The sequence below is a fragment of the Saccopteryx leptura genome, chromosome 1, assembly GCF_036850995.1.
Source record: "Saccopteryx leptura isolate mSacLep1 chromosome 1, mSacLep1_pri_phased_curated, whole genome shotgun sequence".
In the NCBI taxonomy this organism is placed as follows: Eukaryota; Metazoa; Chordata; class Mammalia; order Chiroptera; family Emballonuridae; genus Saccopteryx; species Saccopteryx leptura.
Genome location: NC_089503.1, coordinates 60,558,552 through 60,582,799, shown reverse-complemented (window position 1 = coordinate 60,582,799; position 24,248 = coordinate 60,558,552). Strand labels below are relative to the sequence as shown.

Below are 24,248 nucleotides of genomic sequence, written 5' to 3'. Positions count from 1 at the left end.
AGGGTGGTCTTGGGTCAGTCCTGCACTGCCTTCCCCTCGAGGGCTGTTGGTTTGTTCTGATGATCTCAGCAGTTTCCCACGTGCAGGATGTCCAAGCTCTTTGTGCTCCTGAGATAAGGGGACGGATGAAAGCAGGGACAAACCCGAGGCCCAGCGGAAGCGTCTGCAGACCTCTGAGCTGGTCCTTTGGGAAGTAGCAGTGGTGGGAAGCAACAGTAGGGGGTCCGTGGCCCCCACCCTCCCCATTCCCACCCCTGCAGGACAGAGAGGTGGCCTGGCTCAGCCTTGAGGGGCCAGTGCCTGGTGGGGGCAACAGAACACTGCATTTTCTTAAATCCAGTGTGTGCGTGTGTGCGCGTGTGTGTGCATGTGTGTGTGTGTGTGTGTGTGTGTGTGTGTGTGTGTGTGTGTGTGTGAGTGTGTGTGTGTTGGGAGGGGAGTATCTCTAATCCCCCACTACTTGCTATGTGACTTAGTCAAGTTGCCTTGCCTGTCTCGGCCTCAGTGTTTACATCAGTAGCACAAGGCGGAGGTGGGGAAGAACAATACCTGCTCTGTGGGCCTGTGTGAGGAGGGAAGGAGAGGAAGGATGTTACCTCTGTTCACGGCCCACAGATCGCCATGCCAGTGATAAGGCTCTGGGCAGATGTGGCCTTTGCTCCTGGGGCCATTGCCAGAAGGGAGAGACTGGTGCATGCTGCCAAGGCCTCAGGCTGCGGCAGGAAGGGCCCAGCTCCGGAGTGGCCTGCTCCTAGCTCCCCACCTGTTCCTAGCTCCCCACCACTTTCTGCCTTCAGGCTCTGTGATGTTGGACAGGTGACTTCCCCTCTCTGAGCCTCATGTCCCCACCAGTGTGAAGAGGACACTAATTCCTGCCTGGCAGATTTGGCTATAGCGGGGGAGAAGGAGGGCACATTCAGGTGGGTGGCCTGTTGTCCATTCCCTGACCCCACCTGACCCTTTCCTGCTCTGCTCCTCCAGTGGGAACGCCTCTGGTTCCTGCTCCTCACCGTCACCTTCGGCCTCACACTCATCTGGCTCTACTTCTGGTGGGAAGTCCACAATGACTACGATGAATTCAACTGGTGAGTGGGGGCAAGGAAGGAGGCCTGGGTCCCGGGCATCTGGTGACTGAAACTGGGGTGGGGGTGGGGGGTGAGGGGTGGAATTTGAGCCTCTCTCCCAAGCTCACCCTCAGAGCTCTGCCATCAACTGTGTGTGGCTTTAGGGGCAGGGTCCTCTGGACAGACGAAGCTCAGCAGGAGTGGAGACCAGCTAGAGAACTCCTTCCTGGAGCTGCTATCTTGGAAAATAGGAATAGAAGGCTGGGGCGGGGCTCAGCTGGGGAAGGGCGGGGGCTCCAGCCCTTGTAGACCAGAACTCCAAGGCCCAGAGACAGCAAGGCCTCAGCAGAGGAGGTGGCCCCAGACCCCAGGCCTTTTAACTCCTGAGCAGGGCCTTGGGCAGGGCTGGTAGAGGCTATGATTCTGGGACAGCTCCGTTCTTTGTGAGCACCAGCCTCAGGTCCAAGGGCAGGGCGTCGGAGTGCTGTGCCTGAGCATGGGAGAGCACCTCTTTCTTCCCCACCCTCCCCTCCATTGCCTGTCTTTGTCAAACAGTGAAGGGAGGAGGGGAGCACCCCTGGGTTCTAGTGGGAACTCCTCCATTGACAAGTGTAGATACTAAGGCCCAAGTTTACACAATCAGTTGGGGACAGAGTTGGGGCTTGAAAGCCAGACCTCCTCATTCCGCATTCAGTGCTGTCTCTTTCTTTTGGTCAGAAGTTCAGCTCCGTGTGACTCTGAGCAAGTCTCTGGTCCTCTGTGAGCCTCAGTGTCCTCTTCTGTAAACGGCATAACTTTGGCCTCATCAGGTCTTTCTGAGGGTGAAATAAGGTGATGAACTTGAGAATGCTCAAAGCTCTACCTAAACCCAAGGGCTATTTCCTGGGAGGCTCCTTCTCTAGCTGGAAAGTGGCCATGTTGTTCTAACTGGGGTTTTCTAGGGCTCCGGGCTTCTGATGGGCCATGGTTCTAGGATTCCATTCTTGGACTTGGGAATCCACTCCTCTCTGCATGGCTCTAGGCTGCACCTGTTATTAATGAGCACAATAAAGGACCTGCTGCTGTCCCGCCACAGCCTGGCAAGATGAGCCTCAGCCCCAGCTGAGTCCCAGAGGTGGCCTCTGGCCTTTATTAAATGCCATAAATCAATTATTCATGCTTGTAGGTATCCACAGCACAGGCACTGCTGTGGGGATATAGAGACATTCCTTCCCGGCTCTGAACTGCAGACCTTGGGCAGTTCTGCTGAGCTGGAGGTTGGCTGCCTGGGAGATCATCAGGTCCATCCCCATCATGTTCAGATGGGGAAACTAAGCCCCAGAGAGGGTCAGGACTCACCTGTGATCACACAGCCAGTTAGTACCAAAAAGACATATTGAGGACAGTCAGAGGAGACCGAGGCTGAGAGAGGTTCAATAGCCTTTGCAGAGTCACACAGTGACACGCAGACAGCTCTAGGGCAGGGACTTAAGCTGGACTGACTGTATCGTGCTGTCCACAGAGCTACCCCACTCTTCCCGGGGAGTGAGCTGCCTGTCCCCGAGCAGCGTGGGCGGAGGACAGGTGCTGCCCTGTCGGGAGGCTGCCTAGGACTGAGGGATGGCCTGAACACCTGCCTGTCACCTCAGTTTCTTGAAGTTGGAGGTGGGATTCAGGAGAGGCTGCCCTGGCCCTCATGGTCTTGAGTCTCTGGAGAGGATGTCAGTGAGACCCTGGGCAGGGCTGGGTGACGAGAGCCCAGGAGGGCGGAATGGGCTGCTGCTGTTGCGGGGCGCTCTCCGACAAGTGGAGCCAGGACATTTGTCACCAGTAGTTACCAGGAGCAGGTCCCCCCTCTCTGGGCCTCAGTTTCCGCAACTATACAGGAGAAGATTGCACTCAGTGATCTTCCAGGCACTAGATTTTCCTCAGGAATCTAAGGGTCAGGGCCAGGAAGGGCAGGGGACAGACGCCTTCAGTACTTTATTCCCTTTGTCCCTGTAATTCTATTTGTAGGAGTCTATTCTAAGTATATAATTACTAATACAGAATGCAAATTTTTCTTTTTTTTGTGTGTTAATTTATAGTAGCAAACAATTGGAAATGACTAATTGCCATCACTAAGAGGTCGGCTACACATGGTGTGCTAATTCAACAGATCATGTGGCTGTCGCAAAACACATTTTCTCAGGATTTTTTTTTTTTTTTTCTGAAGCCGGAAATGGGGAGAGACAGTCAGACAGACTCCCGCGTGCGCCTGACCAGGATCCACCCGGCACGCCCACCAGGGGGCGACGCTCTGCCCACCAGGGGGCGACGCTCTGCCCACCAGGGGGCGATGCTCTGCCCCTCCGGGGCATCGCTCTGTCGTGACCAGAGCCACTCTAGTGCCTGGGGCAGAGGCCAAGGAGCCATCCCCAGCGCCCGGCCATCTTTGCTCCAATGGAGCCTCGGCTGTGGGAGGGGAAGAGAGAGACAGAGAGGAAGGAGGGGTGGGGGGTGGAGAAGCAGATGGGCGCCTCTCCTGTGTGCCCCGGCCGGGAATCGAACCCAGGACTTCTGCACGCCAGGCCGACGCTCTACCACTGAGCCAACTGGCCAGGGCTTCTCAGGATTTTTAATGACCTCAGTAAATGCCTGTGTTAATAAGAAGAGGATTGATTACTTACCACAGGCCCCCCCCAACCCCCAATTCATCCTCAGGAAACCCTATGAAGGGCATTTTATCAATACTAAAACACCTTATTATCACATTTTAACATTGTTTAACATTGAAATTGAGATGAATGTCAAAATTGATGGCATTTTAGTCAGTGAAGCCTATCACCTCCACAGGGACCTATAAGCCAGTAAGGGGCAGAGTGGACATTTGAATCTGCGTGTACCTCCCTCCAAAGTCCGAACTCTACCACTATGCTGAGTGCAGCAGGTCCTGGAGTTGCTATCTGTACAAACACACAAGCATGGGGGAAAGCCAGGGAACACAGTCAGCCCAGTCTGGGAAACGGTCACTCCTGGGGAGGAAAGTGATGGCGGTTGTTGTTTCTTCTCTATGCTCTTGGCATGCCAGGTGTCCACTACGAGCCTGCGCTAGGACTGACTGATGGTCAGGGAAACAATGGCATCACTACAGAGTGGGCAGGGCCTGGCCCCGGAGCCTGGCCAGCCCAAGGGAACATCCTGGTTCCTGCGGGAGGTCTGACCCGGCCCCCTCTCCTCCTGTAGGTACCTCTACAACCGCATGGGCTACTGGAGCGACTGGTCCATGCCCATCCTCACGGCCACGGCCACCGCTTTCACTTACGTCGCTGGCCTCCTGGTACGAGGGGGCGCTGCTCTCAGGGGGTGGAGACGCGGCCTGTACAGGGTTGATGGAGGTGCCTGCCTTGGTCTAAAGAGGGAAGCTGGCTTTTCCCTTCCCTGGGGCTGCTGCAGCTCAGGGGCTCGGCTCCTTCAAGGTCCTCTTGCTTTGCCCCATCCTGGAGTGTTCCCCCTGACCTAGGGAGAGCCACCCCACCATCGGGACACACTGCAGACTCTCTCTTCTGGGAACTTCTGCATTGGTTCCTGCTCCCGGTCCTCTGTTCCCTCAGACTCGGGTCAGTCCCCAGGTTGGACCAGGGGCTCCTCAGGGACAAGGTTCAGATGAGCCTGGCTTCCTGGGGCCTGGAACTCCTAATTGAGCAGCCCAAGAGCAGCAGGGTCTGGTGCCCTCTTAGGGAGACATCCTGGGGGAGGAGGAGCTGGAGGCCTGGAAGGATCTGGGAGGGGCCAGGTGGGGCAGAGCTGGGCTGGGCATCCCCATCACATACTGGGAGGGCCTGCTGCTGGTCTGAGCCAGGCCCAGGGCCGCAGCGGGCAGAAGTGTGTCTGGGGAATTGGTCACGTGTGGGGCCTGACTGTCACCCTGTGGGCCCCTCCTCAGGCCCTGGCACTCTGTCACATCGCTGTGGGGCAACAGATGAACCTCCATTGGCTGCACAAGGTAAGAGCTGCCTCCTGAAGGCTGATAGAGGGAGAGGAGGCTGGAGGCCCCAGTGCAGAGGGAGAGCCCGGACGCATCGTCCATCCTCTGGGTCATGATTAGAACTGTTCCAGTAGCTGATGCTGAGTACTCACTATGTGCCCAGCACTGTATTCACAGCCTGGCCTGTACTAACTCATTTAACCCTCACAGGAGCCGGGTGATGTAGGTGCAAAGAGGTTAAAGTAATCTGCCCCAGATCTCCCACTTCATAAGTGGAGGATCCAGAATCCTAACCCTGTAGCTGTTCAGTTAACCAGCACGGGTCATAGCTCCAGCCTTCTCGGGCCTCATTCTCTCTTTGTTTCTCAATGAGCTCATTCTAAAACTCTGACCCAGTCATGTAACTCCCATCTTAAAGCCCTTTCCGCCACTCCCATCATTCCCTGCGTGACTTGCCCCTGCTGCTGTCTCCCAGCTGCCATGACGGGACGGTCAGCCCCAGCTTTTGCCCCATGAGACAGCTCAGGACCTGCCAGCATGTCTGCCTCTTCTCTACATGACCTCTTGGTTCTTGCCTCCTTTTATCTCTCTTGTGGACCCTTCCTAGGTTCTCCACCACCTGCAGCGGCTGCTTGGGCTCCCCCAGCCCCTGCAGGGTCCCCTGCCACAATCCTGAGCATCTGTGTTGTCTGTTCCCACCTGGTCCCTTTCCTCCCAGTCTGGAAGCTTCCTGGAGGCTTTGCCCATCGCTGTGCCCCGCTCGGGGCTGGGCCCGAAGGAGGGAGGCCTTTAGGTTCAGAACCGCAGCCCTCTCGCTCTTCATTGCACGCATGGAGCTGACCGTGTGTGCCTGATGCCTGCTCTTCTTGAGGCCCCAGTGGGAACAGTGGTGACACAAAACTGACCAAGAGAAAGCCCCTCTCTCCCAGGAGCACCTGGGCCATGGAGGGCGGGCTAGGCCATCTCTGTTTTCCCCAGAGCCTGGCTCAGAGTGGGCATACCATTTAGGAAGGGATAGAAATGCCCAGAAATAACCATGGGCCCATGAGACGGGTTCAGCGTGACTCTGAGGGAAGGGCTTACTTCCAGCTGGAAGGGGGGCGTGGAGCAGGAAGTGGAAGACAGTGAGCTGAGTTGGGCTATGTGGTGGAGGTGCCTGTGGGCATCCAGGGGGCCTTCGAGACCAGGAGCTGGGGAGTCAGACTGGGTGGCTGAAGCCTTGGAGGGGTGAGGAGAGGCTCGCAGGCCAGGTGTCCCGCCTTCCTCTTGCTTGTCACTCTATCCGGCGGTCTCCTCTGGGCTTGTGAAGTCCCCTCTGTGAGGTACTTTTTTCTTCCAGCTGCAAAACTGATACTTGAAAGAACTGTACCAGATGGCACCTGGGTGGGGCTGGCACACACCGCGGTCACCTCCTCTAGGTCGTGCCTGGTTCTCAGCAGGTCACAGCTGCTTGGTCCTGGTGGAGAGGCCGCTGGAGGCACTGAGCCAGCAGGGTTGGCAGAGCCTGCAGGGAGCCTTCTCCTGGGAGGGGAAGCAGATCCCTTCATCCACATGGTGCCAGCTCCGGGTGCCAGCCCTGCCTTCCCTCCCCCCAGCCCACCCCCAAGCTCTCAGCATGAGCAAGACCCTTCCAGGCAGACTGATGCATAGCTGGACCCTCTGCGCCAGGAGGGGGCGGGGCTGATTGTCAGGTAGGGGCTGGACATCTTCCTGTTCTGTTGCCAAGATTTTATCATTTTATTTGAAGAGTCTAAGGAATCCTAATCCTTTGTTGTGTATGTTAACCAATTTATGACTATCTAATGCTATACATTGGCATGGCTCAAAATTAGAAAGGCACAAAAAAGTACACAATATAAATCTCCTTACTATCTCTCCAGAGTATTTTAAATATGTACAAATATACATATATACTTATTTTTTCCTTTTCTTTAAACACAAGCCTCGTACACCCTCCATTCAGACAAGCTCCTTCCCCTCTGTGCATTGAGAGCTTCCCCGCTGGGGCCCAGCCCTGCTCCTGTCCCTGGGCCTAACCCTGGGTACCGAAGTATCTAGCCAGGCCCCTGTTGATGTGCCTAATTACATCCCAGTTGCTTTTAATTTTAATATGCCAGGATCATATGGTAGTGACCTGGGTGGGGAATTCTGGGTGTGGAATGTGTACTTTTGTGGTTGTGAGAGTTCTTATTTATTTATTTTTTTTTTAGATTTTATTTATTAATTTTACAGAGAGAAACAGGGGTTGGAGGAACAAGAAGTTTCAACTCATAGTTGCTTCACTTTAGTTGTTCATTGACTGCTTGTTGTATGTGCCTTGAAAACCCAGGCCAGCCCAGGGTTTTGAAACAGCAACCTCAGCATTCCAGGTCGATGCTCTATCCGCTGTGCCACCACAGGCGAGGCAGTGATTGTGACAGTTCTTGTCAAATTATCTCCTTGTCAAGTGCCACCAGTTCACGTTCCCTCGGCAGTCTATGATTGTGCTTATAAAATCACCCTTGCCCATAAAGTGTTCAAGGATTTCTCGACTTGTGCCAGTCGATGGGTAAAAACAGTCCTTCAGTGTAGTTCTGATTGCATTTCCCTGGTGATGAGTTAGATTCAGCATCTTTCATGGGCTTGAGTCATTTGCATTTTCTTTTCTACAAACTGGCTCTTCTTATCTTTTGCCCTTTTTGCTACAGGATTTGCTTTTTGCTTATAAGTTGCAGGAGCTCTTTATAGATTCAGAAAATTGGCCCTTTGGCTGACGAACTGCAAATAATTCTTCCCAGTGTGTCATCATCCTCTGACTTCGCTCGTTGTATTTTTGCTGTAGGAATTTTTTTTTTTATTCTAAGGATGTGAATATGTCATCTCATGTTATGGCTCCTGGCTTTTGTGTCAGATGTCTTTCCCACTCCAAGATTATAAAAAATTCTTCTATGGTATTATTTGGTAATGACATGTTTCTACTTTTTTTAACACTTATGTTTTTTTTTAAATCTTTTTGGAAGGTACTCTCAGGTGTAGTATGATCTTATTTTGTTCTTCTTAGATGGCTTCCCACTGCTCCTGACTATCTAGTTATCTAACCTTTCCCCTCTAATTCAAGATGCCTCTTTAATCGTACACTATTTTTTTTTAATCTAGTTAGATCTATTTCTGAGCTTTTTCTTTACTTTCATTTATCTCTCTGGTCTAATACCAGAAAGTGTCATACTTCTTTACATGCTACAGCTTTGTACTGTGTTTTAACCGAGATCTTTATCTGCGTCTCTGGTCCCCCCCCGAGTGCTGAGTAGGGGAGGGCTGGACGTCAGGGCTGGGACATCAGGCACTGTGCTCACCGTAACAGCCGTGACCTGCATTTATCAGACACGTCCTCTGTGTGTCAGGTGCCTTCCACAGTGTTTCATTTACTCCTCATGATAATCCTGTTCATCTGATACTATGCCTGCTTTAAAAATTATAGCACTAACATTTAGTAAGCGTTTAGTATTTCGGTGCCAACCACTGTGCTAAGCACATCACTTGTATTTTCTCACTTACCTTCCCCAGGACCCACTAGCATAGGCACTCACTCTCCCCGCTTCACAATGCACGGAACATGCTGTAAGAGGTTAGCCTCCCCCACCAGGCAGCAGAGCTGCAATCTGACTGATGGATGTACTCGAGTGTCTCCCTGTGCCCTGGCCAACCATCTGCCACCCAGACCCAGATTCCAGCCACCACAAAGAGGCCAATCTGGGGCACCTTTGCCTGGCTGGGATCCAACTCCTTTTGGGTCCTAGCACCCAGGCAAGGCTCACTGAACAGATGGATGTACCTCCTGTATCCCTGTCCTTTCCGCTGTCATCACAAACCACGGTCTCCCTAGCACAGAAACTAAAGACTGTGTGCTCAGAGGACAGTGGGCTGCCTCTGGGCCTTCTGGGTGGGGTCTCTCCTTTCTGGTCCTATTTGAGGAGTGGTGGTCACATTGTTGGGATTTGGTGCTGTTATTGTGGCTTAAGGACACGTGTGGGGGAAATGCCACAGGCACTGAACGGTGCAGCGACGCTGCTGAGCACAGTGCTGCCACTACCGCAACTGAAACTCATAATAAAAATTCTAATTGCATTAGGATTATAGGGAATTCGTTTTATTATATCTCCACAAGCAATTAAATATTGCAATGAGATGCTCTCAGAAATGACCCTTCAGAGATGCTTGTGGTGCCCAGGGCCTACCTGGCGGGGCAGCAGGGGCCAGGGTGCCTGTGTATTGAGGGGGATTCTCAGGGATGGTTAGGACACTGCTTGGCTTCCCGCCCCTGCAGCATGACCTCTGACACAGGCGGAATGGGGGCTGGGACCAGATCCACCCCCTCAAAGCTACATGACCGAGCAAACCCTTATGGTCTGTGAGTCTGGTTCCTCTCTATATAAAATGAAGATAATATGTCACCTGAGATGTTCGGAGGATAAACATGAAAACAGGAAGTGCCTCCCATAGACCCAGGCACACAGGCCCTACACAGACCTGCGTCTTCCTTCTTTCTATGTTCCCCGGACAGGCATGTCACAGTCTGCCCATCTCAGCCTTACTATTGTTTCTTATTGGAACATTTATTTGCAGAGGGATAGGCTGGAATGACAAACCTGCAAAGGAAAACTTCATCCCAGGCAAGAACGATTCTTTACTGCCTGGCAGGGAACCAAGATCCGTCCCTGACTCTGCCCTTATCATCTAGAAACTCATTTAGGACTTGTTTGGTTATTAAAAGGTTCTCAGAACACTGCTGAGGCCCTGGCCACTGGCTCAGTGGATAGAGCATCGGCCTGGCATATGGACGTCCTGGGTTTGATTCCCGGTCAGGACATATAGGAGAAGCAACCATCTGCTTTTCTTCCCCTTCTCCTTCTCTTCCCCTCTTTCCTCCCACAGCCAGTGGCTTGACTGGTTTGGGCATCAGCCTCAGGCACTAAAAATAGCTTGGTACTCAAGCATTGGCCCTAGGGTTGTCAGGTGGATCCTGGTCAGGGCACATGTGGGAGTCTATCTAACTGTCTCCTCTCCTTGCACTTAAAACAACAACTAAAGGAACACTGCTGAGAGAAGCTAAGAAATGCTCTGTCGGGAGAGAAAGAGGGGCGAGGGCCCCACTAGCAGAGAGGACAGCTTGAGGCAGGCCATAGGAAGTCAGTTGGGGCAGTGTGTGGTGACCTTCACTGGCCATTACAGAGAGCCAGGTAGGGGCGTTAGGGTATAGGTATGACCTGGGCCTTAGGGAGGCCTGCCTGGCAGTGTAGGAAGGTGGGTAGAGTGAGTGCCAGGGCTCAAGGAGGGGGGCTCTGGGGACTAAGTAGCCGGAAACCAGGCTTCACTTAGTTTGCGGGAGCATGTTAGGTTGTGTGAGATGGTTCAGATCCCTTATTCCCCCAAAGAACTCTATCCTGTGAAGGTTCCATCTCGTTTTCTGTCAGAACTGCCTGCTTTCTCAGGAAGCTGCTGTGCGGCAGCCCCGCTGACCCGTTAGAGTCTGGAAGCTCAGAGACTGGGGCAGGGAGCAAGCCTCCGCAGTGGGGCAGGCGGGCAGAACCCTCCCTCACCTCTGCTTGCTCCGCCTGAAGGGCCACTGGGAGCCTGGCTGGCTAGAAGGCTCCTGCAGGGGACCTGGCTCCCCAGCCTCCTGCTCCTGTGGTCCAGGCAAGGCACCCTTCACCTCAAAGGTTGCTGGCAGGGCTGGCGGAAGCCTCGGATGTGACCTGCTGCCCCAGGAGAGCTCCCTCCCCAAATTTACCAGATTTGCCGAGTGTCTTCCCTCCTCACAGCCTCAGTGGGGCTGAGTCCTGGGGCTCCAGCTCCCTCCCACCTCATCTTCCCTCCTGCTCCTCTGGGTCTTTGGCTCCTCTTTGCTGGGTCTGCCTGCCTCCTCCTGCATCTGTCTCTTGCTGTCATGTCTGTCTGGCTGTCCCTGGGTCTCTCCTGCTCCCCCTGCTTTGTCTGCCTCTCTTGCACTCTCCATGTCTCCCCCTTAGTCTCTGCCTCTGCCCCTTGGCTGGGGACCCTCGGGCTGTCCAGCCACACCTGCTCTGACCTCCTGTCTGGTGGCTCTTCCCCTTCCAGATAGGGCTGGTGGTCATCCTGGGGTCCACAGTGGTGGCCATGTCGGCTGTGGCCCAGCTGTGGGAGGACGAGTGGGAGGTGCTCCTGATCTCCCTGCAGGTGAGTGGGGAGTGGGGTGGGCTGCTTCCCCCAAACCCTCGAAAGAAGGCAGTGCCTTTCCACCTCTTCCATTTCCTCAGACCAAGCCTGGGGGGCGGGGGCAGGGAGTGTGCTACAGCCCAGGGTCCCGGGACTCCCAGTTGCCCCCGAGATGGGCCATCAGGATGTTGCTGACCAGAGGGTCTGGCATGGCTGCGAGCCAATGGTCCTCTTGCCCCTCCCACACAAGGGCACAGCTCCGTTCCTGCACATGGGGGCCCTGGCCACCATCACTGCGCTCTCCTGGATTGTGGCAGGACAGTTCGCCCGGGCAGAGCGGTCCTGTAAGTATGACTGGCCAGGACCTGCCCCCCAACCATGCCTTCCAAGGCCAGCCTATCCTGCCCTCGCCTAGATGTTACCTGGGTGCGCTGGGATGAGGTAGGGCCCTTGCTGTCAGTGCAGGGGAGGGGGGTGTTCTTTTCAGAGTGGCTTTGCCTATTTCCCTTCTGCAACTCTGTCTGGCGTGTGTGTGTGAGTTAGATGCCAGGGTCACCTTTCCAGCAAGGATGGGGCTGTGTTTAGTGCAAGGTCTCTCCAGAGCATCTGGGTCCTGACAGGCAGAGGGAAAAGGAGTCCCCCACAACCTACCCAGGGCTCACAGTTGGCCTGGTGGGAGCCAAGCGCCAGTAGGCAGTGCTCACGGCCTGTGTCCACAGCCTCCCAGATGGCGATCCTCTGCATCTTCTTGGCCGTGGTGTTTGCTCTCTACCTGGCCCCTCTCACCATCTCCTCTCCCTGCATCATGGAGAAAAAGAACCTGGGCCCTAAGCCCGCCATCATTGGCCACCGTGGGGCCCCTATGGTAAGTGCCACCTGAGGGCCCTATCAGACTAGGGTGGGGGCGGGAGAACACAGCTGCCATTCTAGGAGGAGATAAACAAAGACCCATCTCCTTGTAGGGAAATGAATATCATACCTGTAATATAATAATAGCAACAATTTTTAGCCCATTGAGGGGTCCCCGGGAAGGACTGATGAAAGCTGGAGAACTTAGATTGGATCAAATCCTGAAGAACCCTGAAGACATCTTGCTAAAACGATGTAACTTTTGTCAAGAGTGCCCTGGACAGAAAGACATGGAGGGTTTTAGGCCAGGGCCAGACCCTGCCGGTGTGGGTTAGGAAGGCCCAGAAGAGGGAGCTGCCGGGCGTGGGGTGGAGAGCAGGGCCTGCAGGCCGTGGCCAGGCAGCAGGAGGACCCACCAGGCAGTGGGGCAGGGAGGTGGGGTGTAGCTCAGAGCGCACTGCCAAAGGGAAGCTGCTGACGTTGAACTGGGTTGAAATGGAGAGGAAGGAGTCGAAGTCAGCAACCTGCGCCTCTGCTGATGCCCCTGTGGCCCTGCAGTAGACCCTCCCGTCAGAGCATACTCCAGCACCAGGCTTCCCACGGCAGCCCCGGGAGCCCAGACCACTGCATCTTCTCTGTACCGCTTCCTCACCTCGTACCCTGAAATAATGAGACTCTCTGAGCCGAGGGCCCTTGAGGTAGGGCTTAGCACATGTGAACTGCCCCACTATGAGCCTGGTGGACATTCCCGGTGTCTTGGGAAGGCCCTCCTGCTTCTCTGGACAGGGCTTTCTCAGCTTGAACCTGGGTTCTCAACTTCCCACCTCCACTGGGTGCTTGGGGACTTCTTGAAAACTTTATTTTACTTTATTTTTTTCCTAGAGAGAGAGAAGGAAGAAAGAGAAAGAGAGGAAGGAAGAGAGTGAAACATCAATTTGTCATTCCACTTAGTTATGAATTCATTGGTTGATTCTTGTATTGGCCCTGGCCAGGGATCGAACCCACAACCTTGGCATATTGGAATGACACTCTAACCAACTGAACTACCCAGCCAAGGCCAAAGCTTGCACTCTTAACTATAGTGGCCTGCCCACTTGAGTTTGTGACAACCCTCCCCTGCCACACACACCCACACTCCCTCCTACAGCAGAACCACATGTGGGGTTAGGCCTGAGGCAGTGGGAGCCCTGATGTGGAGGTTAAGAAGTCACCCTGGAGTTGCGCATACATCCTAGGGCCCTGCTGGAGTTCCCTGACTGGCCAACTTCCCATGCTTTTCTTTAGGAGGCCAGCCTCTAGTGCAGGGAGACTGAGTTGAAAAAAGCCTCTAGAAACACTTCTTCCCAAACACTTCCTCTGTGCCTATCCACAGCTTACCTTCTGCAGCCCCAGCTCAGGCAAGACAGAGCAATGCCTCTTGGGTGGTCACCTGTGGAGGCCTGGGCGCAGTCCATTTAGAGACGAGATGGGTGGGACACGCATGCCTCTCGCTAGTTGCCTCTGTGGCCCCGCTCCACCTCTGGGTGAAGCCTCACACAGCCCACTTGACTGGGAGACAGGTAGCACATTCCCCAGGGCTGCCCTGCACCAAGGAAAGGGGAAGGAAGAAAGTCATGTTATAGAGACTGCTCATATCTGTTATCTTACCTATCAGCTTGATACCATCAGCCCATTTTATAGCTAAAGAAACTGAGGTTCCAAAAGGTGAGGTGAGCCTGACCAGGCGGTGGCGCAGTGGATAGAGCGTCGGATTGGGATGCGGAAGACCCAAGTTCGAGACTCCGAGGTCGCCAGCTTGAGCGCGGGCTGATCTGGTTTGAGCAAAGCTCACCAGCTTGGTCCCAAGACCGCTAGCTCGAGCAAGGGGTTACTTGGTCTGCTGTAGCCCCACGGTCAAGGCACACATGAGAAAGCAATCAATGAACAACTAAGGTGCCACAACGAAAAACTGATTGATGCTTCTCATCTTTCTCCCTTCCCGTCTGTCTCTGACTCTCTCTCTGTCTCTGTAAAAAGAAAATAATAATAAAAATAAATAAATCCAAAAGGTGAGGTGATAGCCCAGAACTGGGAAATGGAATGGTTTCTTCTCAGCTCCAAAGCCCTTTCCATGCTAGTCGTCCTGCATGGCCAGAGTGATAGGAAATGGGAACGAGCAGGTTTTGGTGGGAATGGTATCAGTCATGGGGACCCTTTCCACCCCATCCCGTCACAGTCAGGAGTCTCCCCCTGTCTTCCTTGTACTGTTCCTGGCCCTACCCCAATCTCTGGTATGGTGCTGACCTCCAGTGGCAGAGAAGAGTATGACAGGGTCTCCAGACCAGCTGGATCTAGAGAGACTTGAACCTCCACTCCCAAGTGGAGCGTACCCTCAAAGAATAGTGAATATGCTCTTTCAAGAGGTAAATGGGGAATCTGAGGTTCATAGAAGAAGAAGATGCACCCAAAGTCACAAAGCTGGTTAAGGATAGATTCAGGACTAGAACCAAGCTCTTCTGATGTGTATGCTATAGGGTTAGCAATTGTCATTACTAATTGTCTATCAGACAGCATGTCAGGGGCTTTTCATCCATGTACCAATCTTGGAGATGGTCTTGTCATTTTCTGTAAAGATGAGGAAACTGATCACCTATCTGAAACTGCCACCTGTCTACCCTCATCTCTCCCTCAAGAATCTCTACCTGGACTTGGGGTATAACAAGGGGAAAACTTGGCACTCAGCTCCAGCCCAAGATTGCCATAAGACAGAGGACTGTAGAGAAACCCTCTCATGCCTACATTTATATACTTTAACACTAACTGCTCCTGCCTCCCACTCCCACCCAAAAATCTGTGAGGCAGGCATGCTTCAACAGATGAGGAAACTGAGCTTCCGAGAAGCTGTGTGGGTGCCCAGGTCACAGAGCTATTGCTTGGAGGAGATGGAATGAGAACCAGGCCCAACAGGGAAGATTTTTCATTGGCCGATGGGGGGAGTACATCACCTAAATTTCAGCTCTCCTCTCACCACCCTCTTTCCCTGCAGCTGGCCCCAGAGCACACACTGATGTCCTTCCGGAAGGCCCTAGAGCAGAAGCTGTATGGGTTACAAGCTGATGTCACCATCAGGTAGGTGTTGGGGTTGGGAGGATGGTACCGCCTCCCATCCTCACTCATCCACATCCAGGTCTCTGCTGGAGAAACCTCAGGTCCCAGAGTCTTGAAGGAGAGAGGGAAGAGGCTTGGATTATCCACTGCAGGGCAAGCACTCTGTTCGTGACAATAAATCTTGTGCCAAACTCCAGGATATAAAACAGAGAAAAGAACAGGTGTTCTTGGTTCAAGCAGGGGGTGGGACCTGGCGTCCGGCCACCAATCCACTTGAAGGAAAGACTAGCTAACAAAAGACTAGCTCTCAGAAAGATGGAGCTCAAACACTCTGATAAGTGATATAAGCGCATTGCAGAGTGATACATTCACTGTGATGTCAATTACATTGTAAAAGACCACATTAAGATGACCAACACTTTTTCTACATGTAGGTATATGTGTAGATCAGTATAAAGGGCAGGAAGAATCCACACCCATCTCATGACAGATGTCTCTGAGAAGGGGAGAGAGGCATGACTGCCGTGTTTAGTTGCATAGATTGTGTGCTGCACAAGAGCACCGCTTATGTGAGAACACCTTCCCAGTGCAGACATTGCAGAATGATATATTTATAAAAACTTATTGTAGACGGTGGTAAAATGCCTGAGGCAGGGGGACACAGGTCCTTTTACTGTTTCACACTAAGACCTGGATAGGCTTAGGCAACTGCGGTGGGATAGACCAGGATGGTGGGAGGTAGATTCAGAGGGGCCTGCCTTGACCTGTTCTCATTATGGCATTGCATGCACTGGGTTCTAAGCCAAGTTCTACCCTTTACTGGTTGTGGACTGGACCCTCTCTCAGCCTGAGTTTCACCATTCTCAAATGAGGTAGCACCGACCTTCCAAGGTCACTAAGAGACTAGGCCCTGCCCTCCCTCCTCAGCAGTCCCTACCCCCATCTGACCCTCACAGAGAACTTGAGGAATCACCCGCCAGCCCACTGCCTTCCCTGGGCAGACGGGGAGCCTGAGAAAGGGGCCAGGCCTGCCTGCGTCCTGTGGTGGGTCAGTGTAAGTGGGTGGGGAGAAGTGTGGGGGTGCGTGTGTGTGTGAGGGGTGATTAGTGTGGGCAGGTGAGGGGCCTGGGTGGATAGTGACGCAGGGACCCCCTCCTGCAGCCTGGATGGCGTGCCTTTCCTCATGCATGACGCCACCCTGCGGCGCACCACCAACGTGGAGGAGGAGTTCCCCGAGCTCGCCCGCAGGCCGGCCTCCATGCTCAACTGGACTGTCCTGCAGAGGCTCAACGCCGGCCAGTGGTTCCTGAAGGTCTGCTTACACCTGTCCTGGTCAGAGGCATGGAAAGCATGGGCGCGAACCCCCTGGCGTGGGAGGGCTGGGTGGCCGTCAGCTCGGGGGACCCCACTCCCGAGCTGCCTTCACAGCCAGGCTGGTGAGTGGCCTCCTTGGGCTCCTGCCACGGTAGCCCTGGCAGTGTGCTTGTCATCGCCTGTGTTGGTTCTGTCTCCTTCACCAGAAAAAGCTGATAACAATAGTTAATAGTAAAAATTGTCAACTGTAAAACTCTAGATCGGTTCTCTGGTCTGAAATGTTGCTAAAGGAGAAGTGTGCTGGGGTCTGGGAGACATGCCATGCAAATACTTCTTTTGGTAAGCAGGGTGTGAGGAAGCGAGGTTAGGGTTGGGGTCTCCTAGAGCCTCCACACAGCCATAGCCATCCATCTGCCTGACACACATCAGTAGACACTGGCAGCTCAGGGGTCTCCACGATTGTAGCCAGGAAGGCATGTAGAGGCTCCCAAAGGGCTGGTGAGGCATCCATGTGTGTCTTTGTCTCTGCCAGACGGACCCCTTCTGGACGGCCAGTTCCCTGTCACCCTCCGATCACAGAGAGATCCAGAACCAGTCCATCTGCAGCCTAGCTGAGCTTCTGGAGTTGGCCAAGGGCAATGCCACACTGCTGCTCAACCTGCGTGACCCTCCGAGGGAACATCCCTACCGTGGCAGCTTCCTCAACATCACACTGGAGGCCTTGCTGCGCTCAGGCTTCCCACAGCACCAGGTGAGGCCTGGCAGCCTAGCTCCGCCCAGCCACGCCCCTAGGGAGCCCAGTCACGCCCATAGCTCCGCCCAGCCACGCCCAGCCCAGCCACGCCCCCTGGCGAACCTTGCCCAGCCCCTGGGAGGGCCACCCAGCCCCACCTCCCGAGGAAGCCCAGGCCTGCCTAGAGCCGGACTCCAGCATAAACTCACCATATCCCCTCTCCAGACCTCAGCTTCCACATTTACAAAATGGGAATAGCATTCCCCTCATCTCCCTGATGGGGTCATTTTGGGAACAAGGAAGTCCTTTAAAATGTACAAAGGGCAGGAGCAAGTCCAGATTCTCTGAAGCACTTAGTTCCATGAAGCATTGCCCACAACCTTGTGTGTAATATTTGGAGATCAGAGGAATCCCACACCAGCTTATGATGCACACTGGATGCTGGTGGCCACGAGCAGAATAACTGACATTTGGGTTAGCAGTGTCTAGAGGGGAAGCTCCCTGGATTGTTGCCAAAACAGTTCACAGCCTTGGCTGGGACCAAGTCGTCCCCTGATTATGATCATTATATGTAAGCTTTCACTGTGTGCCAGGTCCTGTCTCTTAAACCTTCCAGATGCTTTAGGAGGGGTAGATGCTCTAAACCCATTTTACAGATGAGAAATCTGAGGTCACACCCTCTTTGCCTGCAGGTCATGTGGCTGCCTAACAGGCAAAGGCCCTTTGTACGGAAGGTGGCTCCCGGTTTCCAGCAGACGTCAGGCTCCAAGGAGGCGGCCACCAGCCTGCGGAGAGGCCACATCCAATGGCTGAACCTGCGCTATACTCAGGTGTCCCGCCAGGAGCTCAGGTGCCTATCCCACCTGCTCCATCCTGTCTGTCTGTCAGACACACACACACCTGCACATCTGGGCAGAGGGCTAGAATCACAGGGGCTTCTGGTTTAAAGAGGAGAAATCAAGAGCATCAGGCAGACCTGGGTTTGTCTCTGAATCTGGTGCTCTGGGAGTGAAGATTCCTTCCTCCCGGGACAGTTGTGGGATGACAGGATCGTTTACAGGCTTCCCAGAGGCCCAGGTTTGTGGGCTGAACAGCCTCTGTCCCCTACCCACAGGGACTACGCATCCTGGAACCTGAGTGTGAACCTCTACACAGTCAACGCGCCGTGGCTCTTCTCCCTGCTGTGGTGCGCGGGGGTCCCGTCTGTGACCTCCGACAATTCCCACACCCTGTCCCAGGTGCCTTCCCCCCTCTGGATCATGGTGAGTTGGGGGTTACTGGGGTCAGAGGGCACAGTGGGGGAGAAGAGCACTGCCTGTGGCACCCAGGAGGGTGCAGCCTCCACACTGGGGGCTCTCTGATGGGATCTCAGGTTGGGGGAGCCTCTGAAGAGTACAGGCTTGAGGCACCAGAAGGATTTCTGTGGCCTCTGGGGGATAGGGGGACCTGGGCCTAACCCACAGGGAGAAAAACATCACTTAAAGCCCCTAGAGAACTAGAAACAGCGACTTGGGATTTTTGGTTTAGGGTGTTTATTATATTTTGTTTTAAAGGAAGGGAAGGCATTATAAGAAGAGGGTAACAGGGCCCTGGCGGGTGGCTCAGTGGTAGAGCATTGACCCGGCATGTGGAAGTCCCAGGTTTGATACCTAGTCAGGCACACAGGAGAAGCTGGCTTGATCTGTTCAAGCAAGTTGGCCTGGGCGCTGAGGATGGCTCCATGGCCTCGCCGCAGGTGCTAAAATAGCTCAGTTGCTTAGCAATGGAGCAATGGAGCCATGGCCCCAGTTGGGCAGACCACTGCCTGGTAGGGGACTTGCCAGGTGGATCCTGGTTGGGGGCACATGCAGGAGTCTGTCTCTGCCTCCCTGCCTCTCACATAATAATAATAATAATAATAATAATAATAATAAAAGGGGGTAACAGGACAAGAATAGGGAACATTAAAATCTGCTCAGAGATTATAGCAAATCAAACCGGTTTTCAATTGGTTGACTGAGCACCTGTAGACAGGCTTGAATTCCAGTCCCCACTCTGCCACTGGGGGGAGAGCCCTTGATCTTCCTCCTTTGCTCCCACTGCTACCTCTCTGAGAAACTGAAAGGCAGATGGAGGGCCTCGTTAGGGCTAAGACAGTACCAGAGTCAGTGAACTGGATCTAGGTTATGGATGGTTAAGTCGAGCCACCGTTAGCAATGAGCACAATCGGATTCTGGGGCCACAGGAGTTGACTAACAGTAAGAAGTGCCCCCTGCCCCTTCTCCACAGTTCACCTGAGGTCCGGAGGTTTGCCCTCCTGGCCCCGCCCCACCGTCCTGGAGGGAAAGCCCCGGAGCTGCACACTGCGCTGACACCTCGCACACCCACACGAATGCCACCTGCCTGCACACCCGCTGGTCATGTCGTACCCTCACACTCATCTACTCGTATTTCATCATTTGCCTCTTGCTTTGAGCCCCCTTGAGCACACAAGCCCTCCAGGCTTAACATAAAGCACCTCTACCCTGAGCACCACAGAGATCTCCTTTATCCTACACACACACGCCCCCGAGCACAAAGCCCATGCCTCCAGGTCCTCCCCTGCCCCTCTCCAGTGGTGACAGGGGTCCTCCTGCCCATGGAGCCTCAGTCTGGAGCCCAGTGTGGACTACCCCTGACTGGAGGCTGACCGCCGGCCATCTCTCCGCAGCCCCCCGACGAGTACTGTCTCATGTGGGTCACCGCCGACCTGATCTCCTTCACCCTCATTGTTGGCATCTTCATGCTCCAGAAGTGAGTAGGCTCTGACCACTTTCCTTGGCCTCCCCTGCCCCAAGACAGACCCAACTCCCAGCCCAGCGAGGTGACCCTCCTCCTGAGCCCTGGGCCAGGAGAAGGCCTGACCAGATGGCCTGTGTGGGGAGGAAAGGACTCCCAGTGGCCCCCAGCCCGCTCCCCCAGCCAGCGCTGGCGGCTGCTGGAATGAGCACCCAGAGGGGAGCCCAGGCCAACCTCTGCCGTGACTTGCTGCGTGGACTCACCCCAGCCCACTCCCCCAGCCAGCGCTGGCGGCTGCTGGAATGAGCACCCAGAGGGGAGCCCAGAGCCAACCTCTGCCATGACGTGCTGCGTGGACTCACAGGTGTCAGCCCCTCTGCAGCTCAGTCCCCGCACCTGTTGCCCGAGGCCAGCACTCAGCACTCGGTTGTGCCACTGGAGACCCCCCACCCCTCAGGACAACAGCTGGGATAGTGGTGGCAGAGGGGAGGTAGGGGTGGCCCAGGGGAAGAGGGCTTAGGGCCTGAACCGACGGGATGGGATTTTATTCCTGACTGACGTTCTCTCTCTGTCCCATACTGCTCTGACCCGGCGCATGTCCCTCCTCTCTCCCCCACCCCCTCTCTGCTGCACTCTGGCATCTCACAGCTATCACTTGATCAGGTAATTCTGGTGTGATCTTCCTCCTCCTGTTGCTCTTTCTCCCTCCTCCTTGCTACCCCTTTCTCCAGTTCCTCTGAAAACCTGCATCGAGCCCTGTCCCTGGGTCAGGCTCCCTCACCATCACCCTCCCAGAGGCCTTCGCACGAAGCCTCCTCCCTCGCCAGCGATCCTCCCTCCCTCCCCAGCGGTCCTCCCTTCTCTTCCCAGCAGTCCTCCCTTCTCTTCCCAGCAGTCCTCCCTTCTCTTCCCAGCGGTCCTCCCTCCCTCCCCAGCGGTCCTCCCTTCTCTTCCCAGCGGTCCTCCCTCCCTCCCCAGTGGTCCTCCCTCCCTCCCCAGCAGTCCTCCCTTCTCTTCCCAGCGGTCCTCCCTCCCTCCCCAGCAGTCCTCCCTTCTCTTCCCAGAGGTCCTCCCTCCCTCCCCAGCGGTCCTCCCTCCCTCCCCAGCAGTCCTCCCTTCTCTTCCCAGCAGTCCTCCCTCCCTCCCCACAGTCCTCCCTCCCTCCCCAGCAGTCCTCCCTCCCTCCCCAGTGGTCCTCCCTTCTCTTCCCACCGTGCTGTGTGTGCCCCGCCGCTGTTCCTTCTGCTGTTTCTGCAGACGAGGAACCAGCGTTCCCTTGTCGGTTGCGGACCGGGCCTCTCAGTACCAGCGCATCTTACTCTGGGAGAGGGCTCTGCCCAGGGTCACTGCAGGGCCTGCCCCACTGCCCAGAGCACGCCCTACCAAGTTCTGTCCCTCCCTTCCCAGTGTTGCCTTCCCCCTCTCTGGGTTTGCCTCTGCCATCACTTTCTCTCTTCCTGTGTCTCTCTCCTCTCCATCTCCCTTTCCCTGTCTCCGACCCTCCCCACACAGACATGTCCCCACTTTCCCCTGGGGAGCCCCACAGTGCCGAGCTTCCTGTCCTGGGTGTGATGGCTGCAGAAACCCTGGCCTGACATTTTCATTCTGAAGTTAATCTTAATTTTCCAAGATGAGAATTAGGTCTCAGGGAGCCAAGTCCTCCTTGGTCAAGTGCCTTGGGCCCTCCTGGGTCCAGCGGCTTCACTGACCAGCTTCTAGGAGAAACTGCTCCTCGGCTGTGGGAGCCCAGTGAAGGTGCATTTACCCAGTCCTTCCCCCATTCTCAGCAAGCAGATGTCCACATGTGCTGGCTGGTGCTGTGCCGGGCCTGCAGGAGTCAGGCCTTTACACGTGGGCCCAGTGTGCTGGGGAGGCTGGCCCGTGATGGCCCAGGAGCTGGAACAGACATGCTGGGCTGCTCAGCACACAGCCAGGGCCACATCCTTGTCTCCCTTGGGTCAGGAGAGTCTGATGGAGAAGGGAACCCTTGAGGAGAAGGTCATTTCCTCCTTCCATTCATTCACTCAACAGGCACTTAGCCCCTCTCTCAACACACACACACACACACACACACACACACACACACACACACACACGGCAGGCATTGAGGTTGGTGCCAGGGACACAGCAATAAATAAGAGAGCAGGGACAGGGAGGGTGCTAGCCCGACCAGAGCACAGGCCGCCTTCCCCTCTGCCTCCTGCTTTGCCCTTGTCTGTCGGCTCTGTTCACCCACCCTTCTGCCTGTCCATCTGTCTATCCATTTCTGCTGCGCTGACCCCATCTGGAAACAACTGATTACTTGTGGAGTCTGGGCTCCCTTCATCCACCCAGCAGGGCTCAGTGCCCTGGGGGTTGGGTTGTTTCTAAGCTGACCCCTGCTTCTCTTGGTGGGAGTGGGGGGTCCAGTGAAGCCTTCTGTCCAGGTCACAGGAAAAGTATTAAGTTCCTCAGAGGCTGGGGATTTGGGACTAGTTCCGAGGAACCAGAATAGGAAAAACTGCCTGGCTCAGCCTGGCCCCTGTAAGCCCTGTGCAACCCCAGCTCTCAACCCACTTGGTTAATTTTACCCCCAGCCCCGGCCTCGGCCATCAGAGGGATTAACACTCAGCCTGTCCTCCCCACTGGGGAGTATATGCCCCACTCTTCCAGGGTGGTTGGGACAGATAGCAGCAGGTCCTGTCCCAACTCACTGTAATGCCCTTGGCTCTGAACCAGTGAAGACCAGTTCTGAGTCACGTCCCGTGCCTTCTCCCCTCACCTCTGCCTTCCTTCACTTCCTCTCTGGGGTTTGCCTCTGGCTGCACTCAGCCTGGTCACGGTAACGGAGCCGTAGGAGACATCAGCTGGGACTCCCCGAGACTAGTGTGCACCCAAGGCTGTGCCATCAGAGTCATCAGCTAAGCCATCCCCACCCCAAATTTATACCATCCAGAGACAGCCAGGTGCATAAATGGGGGCACCTGAGATAAAACTAACCAACCCAGAACATCTCCCTGGGCAAGGGGAGCTGCCCTGGGTTCTGGAGGTAAGAGGGAGGCAGGAGAGCCCTGGCTGGGGACTGACTCAAGCTCCAGCTCTGCCCATCACTGGGCCCCTCTGTATAGTCAGACATGAGTCCTGTTGGTCTCTCAGGACAAATCCAGAGAGGCTCTGGAAGTGGGCAGGATCCCTGCTCCAGGGAAGGGGGGGCTGATGCCCACGGGGCCATCTCTGCAGGTGGCGCCTGGGTGGCATCCGGAGCTACAACCCCGAGCAGATCATGCTGAGTGCAGCGGTGCACCGGCCCAGCCGGGACGTCAGCATCATGAAGGAGAAGCTCATCTTCTCAGGTAGGCAGCGTCGCACACAGATGTGTGTGCATGCATTCACACCCAGCACAAACAGGCAGGAACACGGCGCAGACATCCTGATGCGTAGAGGGTCACATTCACATATAGACACACATACCCTCTACGTGCAGCCATCGACTCAGATCCTGTGGCTCTCTGGCAGCCCCGTGGGTGGTGGGCAGGGGTGCTATGCATGGGTGGGGAGAGGAGTCTGCTCTGAAGGCCTGTGCCCCCTGCCTGGTTCATACCAGGACCCCAGATACTGATCTCACCCATTGCCAGCCAGCTGACATTGCCAGTCTGATGGAGGAGGCAGCTATATAAGCACATACACGGGAAACTGGGTGTCACTAGCGCTCTAAAGGATGAGGGTGCTAAACCAGAGTGGGGTACAGAGGAGACAGTGGTTCGAGTTCCCTGGGGTAGTGAGGAAGGGAAGTGACATAGCTGAGATGGGAAAGACGGCCAGGAGGGGCCTGGGTGGCGGGCGGAGGTCAGGGCTGGGCGAGCGAAGGGTGTCCTGCAGGAGCAGCGCGGCTCAGAGGCCGCGAGGCAGCACCGTCTTCCAGGGCGCCGAGGGCCAGGCGGCCTTCCCTGTGGCTTGAGCGGAGGGGCTTCTGGCTGGCTCACCCCACAGTGGTGCTTAGGGGTGGGGGTGAGGAGGTTCTCAGGCCCCAGGTGTGTGATCAGGAACTTGGGCTTCATTTTGAGAGCAGAGGAGGGTTGTGGGTGGATTTGTCTTTGGCCCTTTTTGCAGTAGGGCTATAACAAAGTGCAGTACTACCAAGTGGGAGGCTTAAACAGCAGTTTACTGTCTCACAGTTCTGGAATCTAGGAGTCTAAAAATCAGGGTGTCGGCAGGGCTGGGAGGGAGGGGTCTGGTCCGGGCCTCTCCCCTGGCTTACAGATGGGCATCTTCCTGTTCACATGGCATTCTTCCAGTCTGCACCTCAGTAATTCAGGCGAGAGAGGTGGGCATGGGAAAAGAGAGCAGA

At 55.1% G+C, this 24,248-nt stretch overlaps 1 protein-coding gene across 6 annotated transcripts in view; it reads left to right on the top strand.

Annotated features, from left to right (window-relative positions):
* GDPD5 (glycerophosphodiester phosphodiesterase domain containing 5) overlaps nucleotides 1-24,248 on the top strand; it is a 96,164-nt gene that overhangs the window by 69,688 nt on the left and 2,228 nt on the right. For 3 of the 6 annotated variants that reach the window (XM_066369019.1, XM_066369025.1, XM_066369050.1), the window contains 14 exons: nucleotides 982-1,085; nucleotides 4,269-4,362; nucleotides 4,969-5,028; nucleotides 11,104-11,202; nucleotides 11,432-11,525; nucleotides 11,901-12,046; nucleotides 15,056-15,138; nucleotides 16,279-16,429; nucleotides 16,964-17,182; nucleotides 17,857-18,014; nucleotides 18,279-18,426; nucleotides 19,854-19,936; nucleotides 20,570-20,584; nucleotides 23,141-23,253. In XM_066369019.1, the coding sequence (XP_066225116.1) occupies nucleotides 982-1,085; nucleotides 4,269-4,362; nucleotides 4,969-5,028; nucleotides 11,104-11,202; nucleotides 11,432-11,525; nucleotides 11,901-12,046; nucleotides 15,056-15,138; nucleotides 16,279-16,429; nucleotides 16,964-17,182; nucleotides 17,857-18,014; nucleotides 18,279-18,426; nucleotides 19,854-19,936; nucleotides 20,570-20,584; nucleotides 23,141-23,253 (1,567 nt within the window). Of the gene's footprint in view, nucleotides 1-680; nucleotides 817-981; nucleotides 1,086-4,268; nucleotides 4,363-4,968; nucleotides 5,029-11,103; nucleotides 11,203-11,431; nucleotides 11,526-11,900; nucleotides 12,047-15,055; nucleotides 15,139-16,278; nucleotides 16,430-16,963; nucleotides 17,183-17,856; nucleotides 18,015-18,278; nucleotides 18,427-19,432; nucleotides 19,826-19,853; nucleotides 19,937-20,569; nucleotides 20,585-23,140; nucleotides 23,254-24,248 lie in introns of those variants that run through there. The other 3 variants (XM_066369040.1, XM_066369032.1, XM_066369060.1) reach the window with 3 other exon arrangements.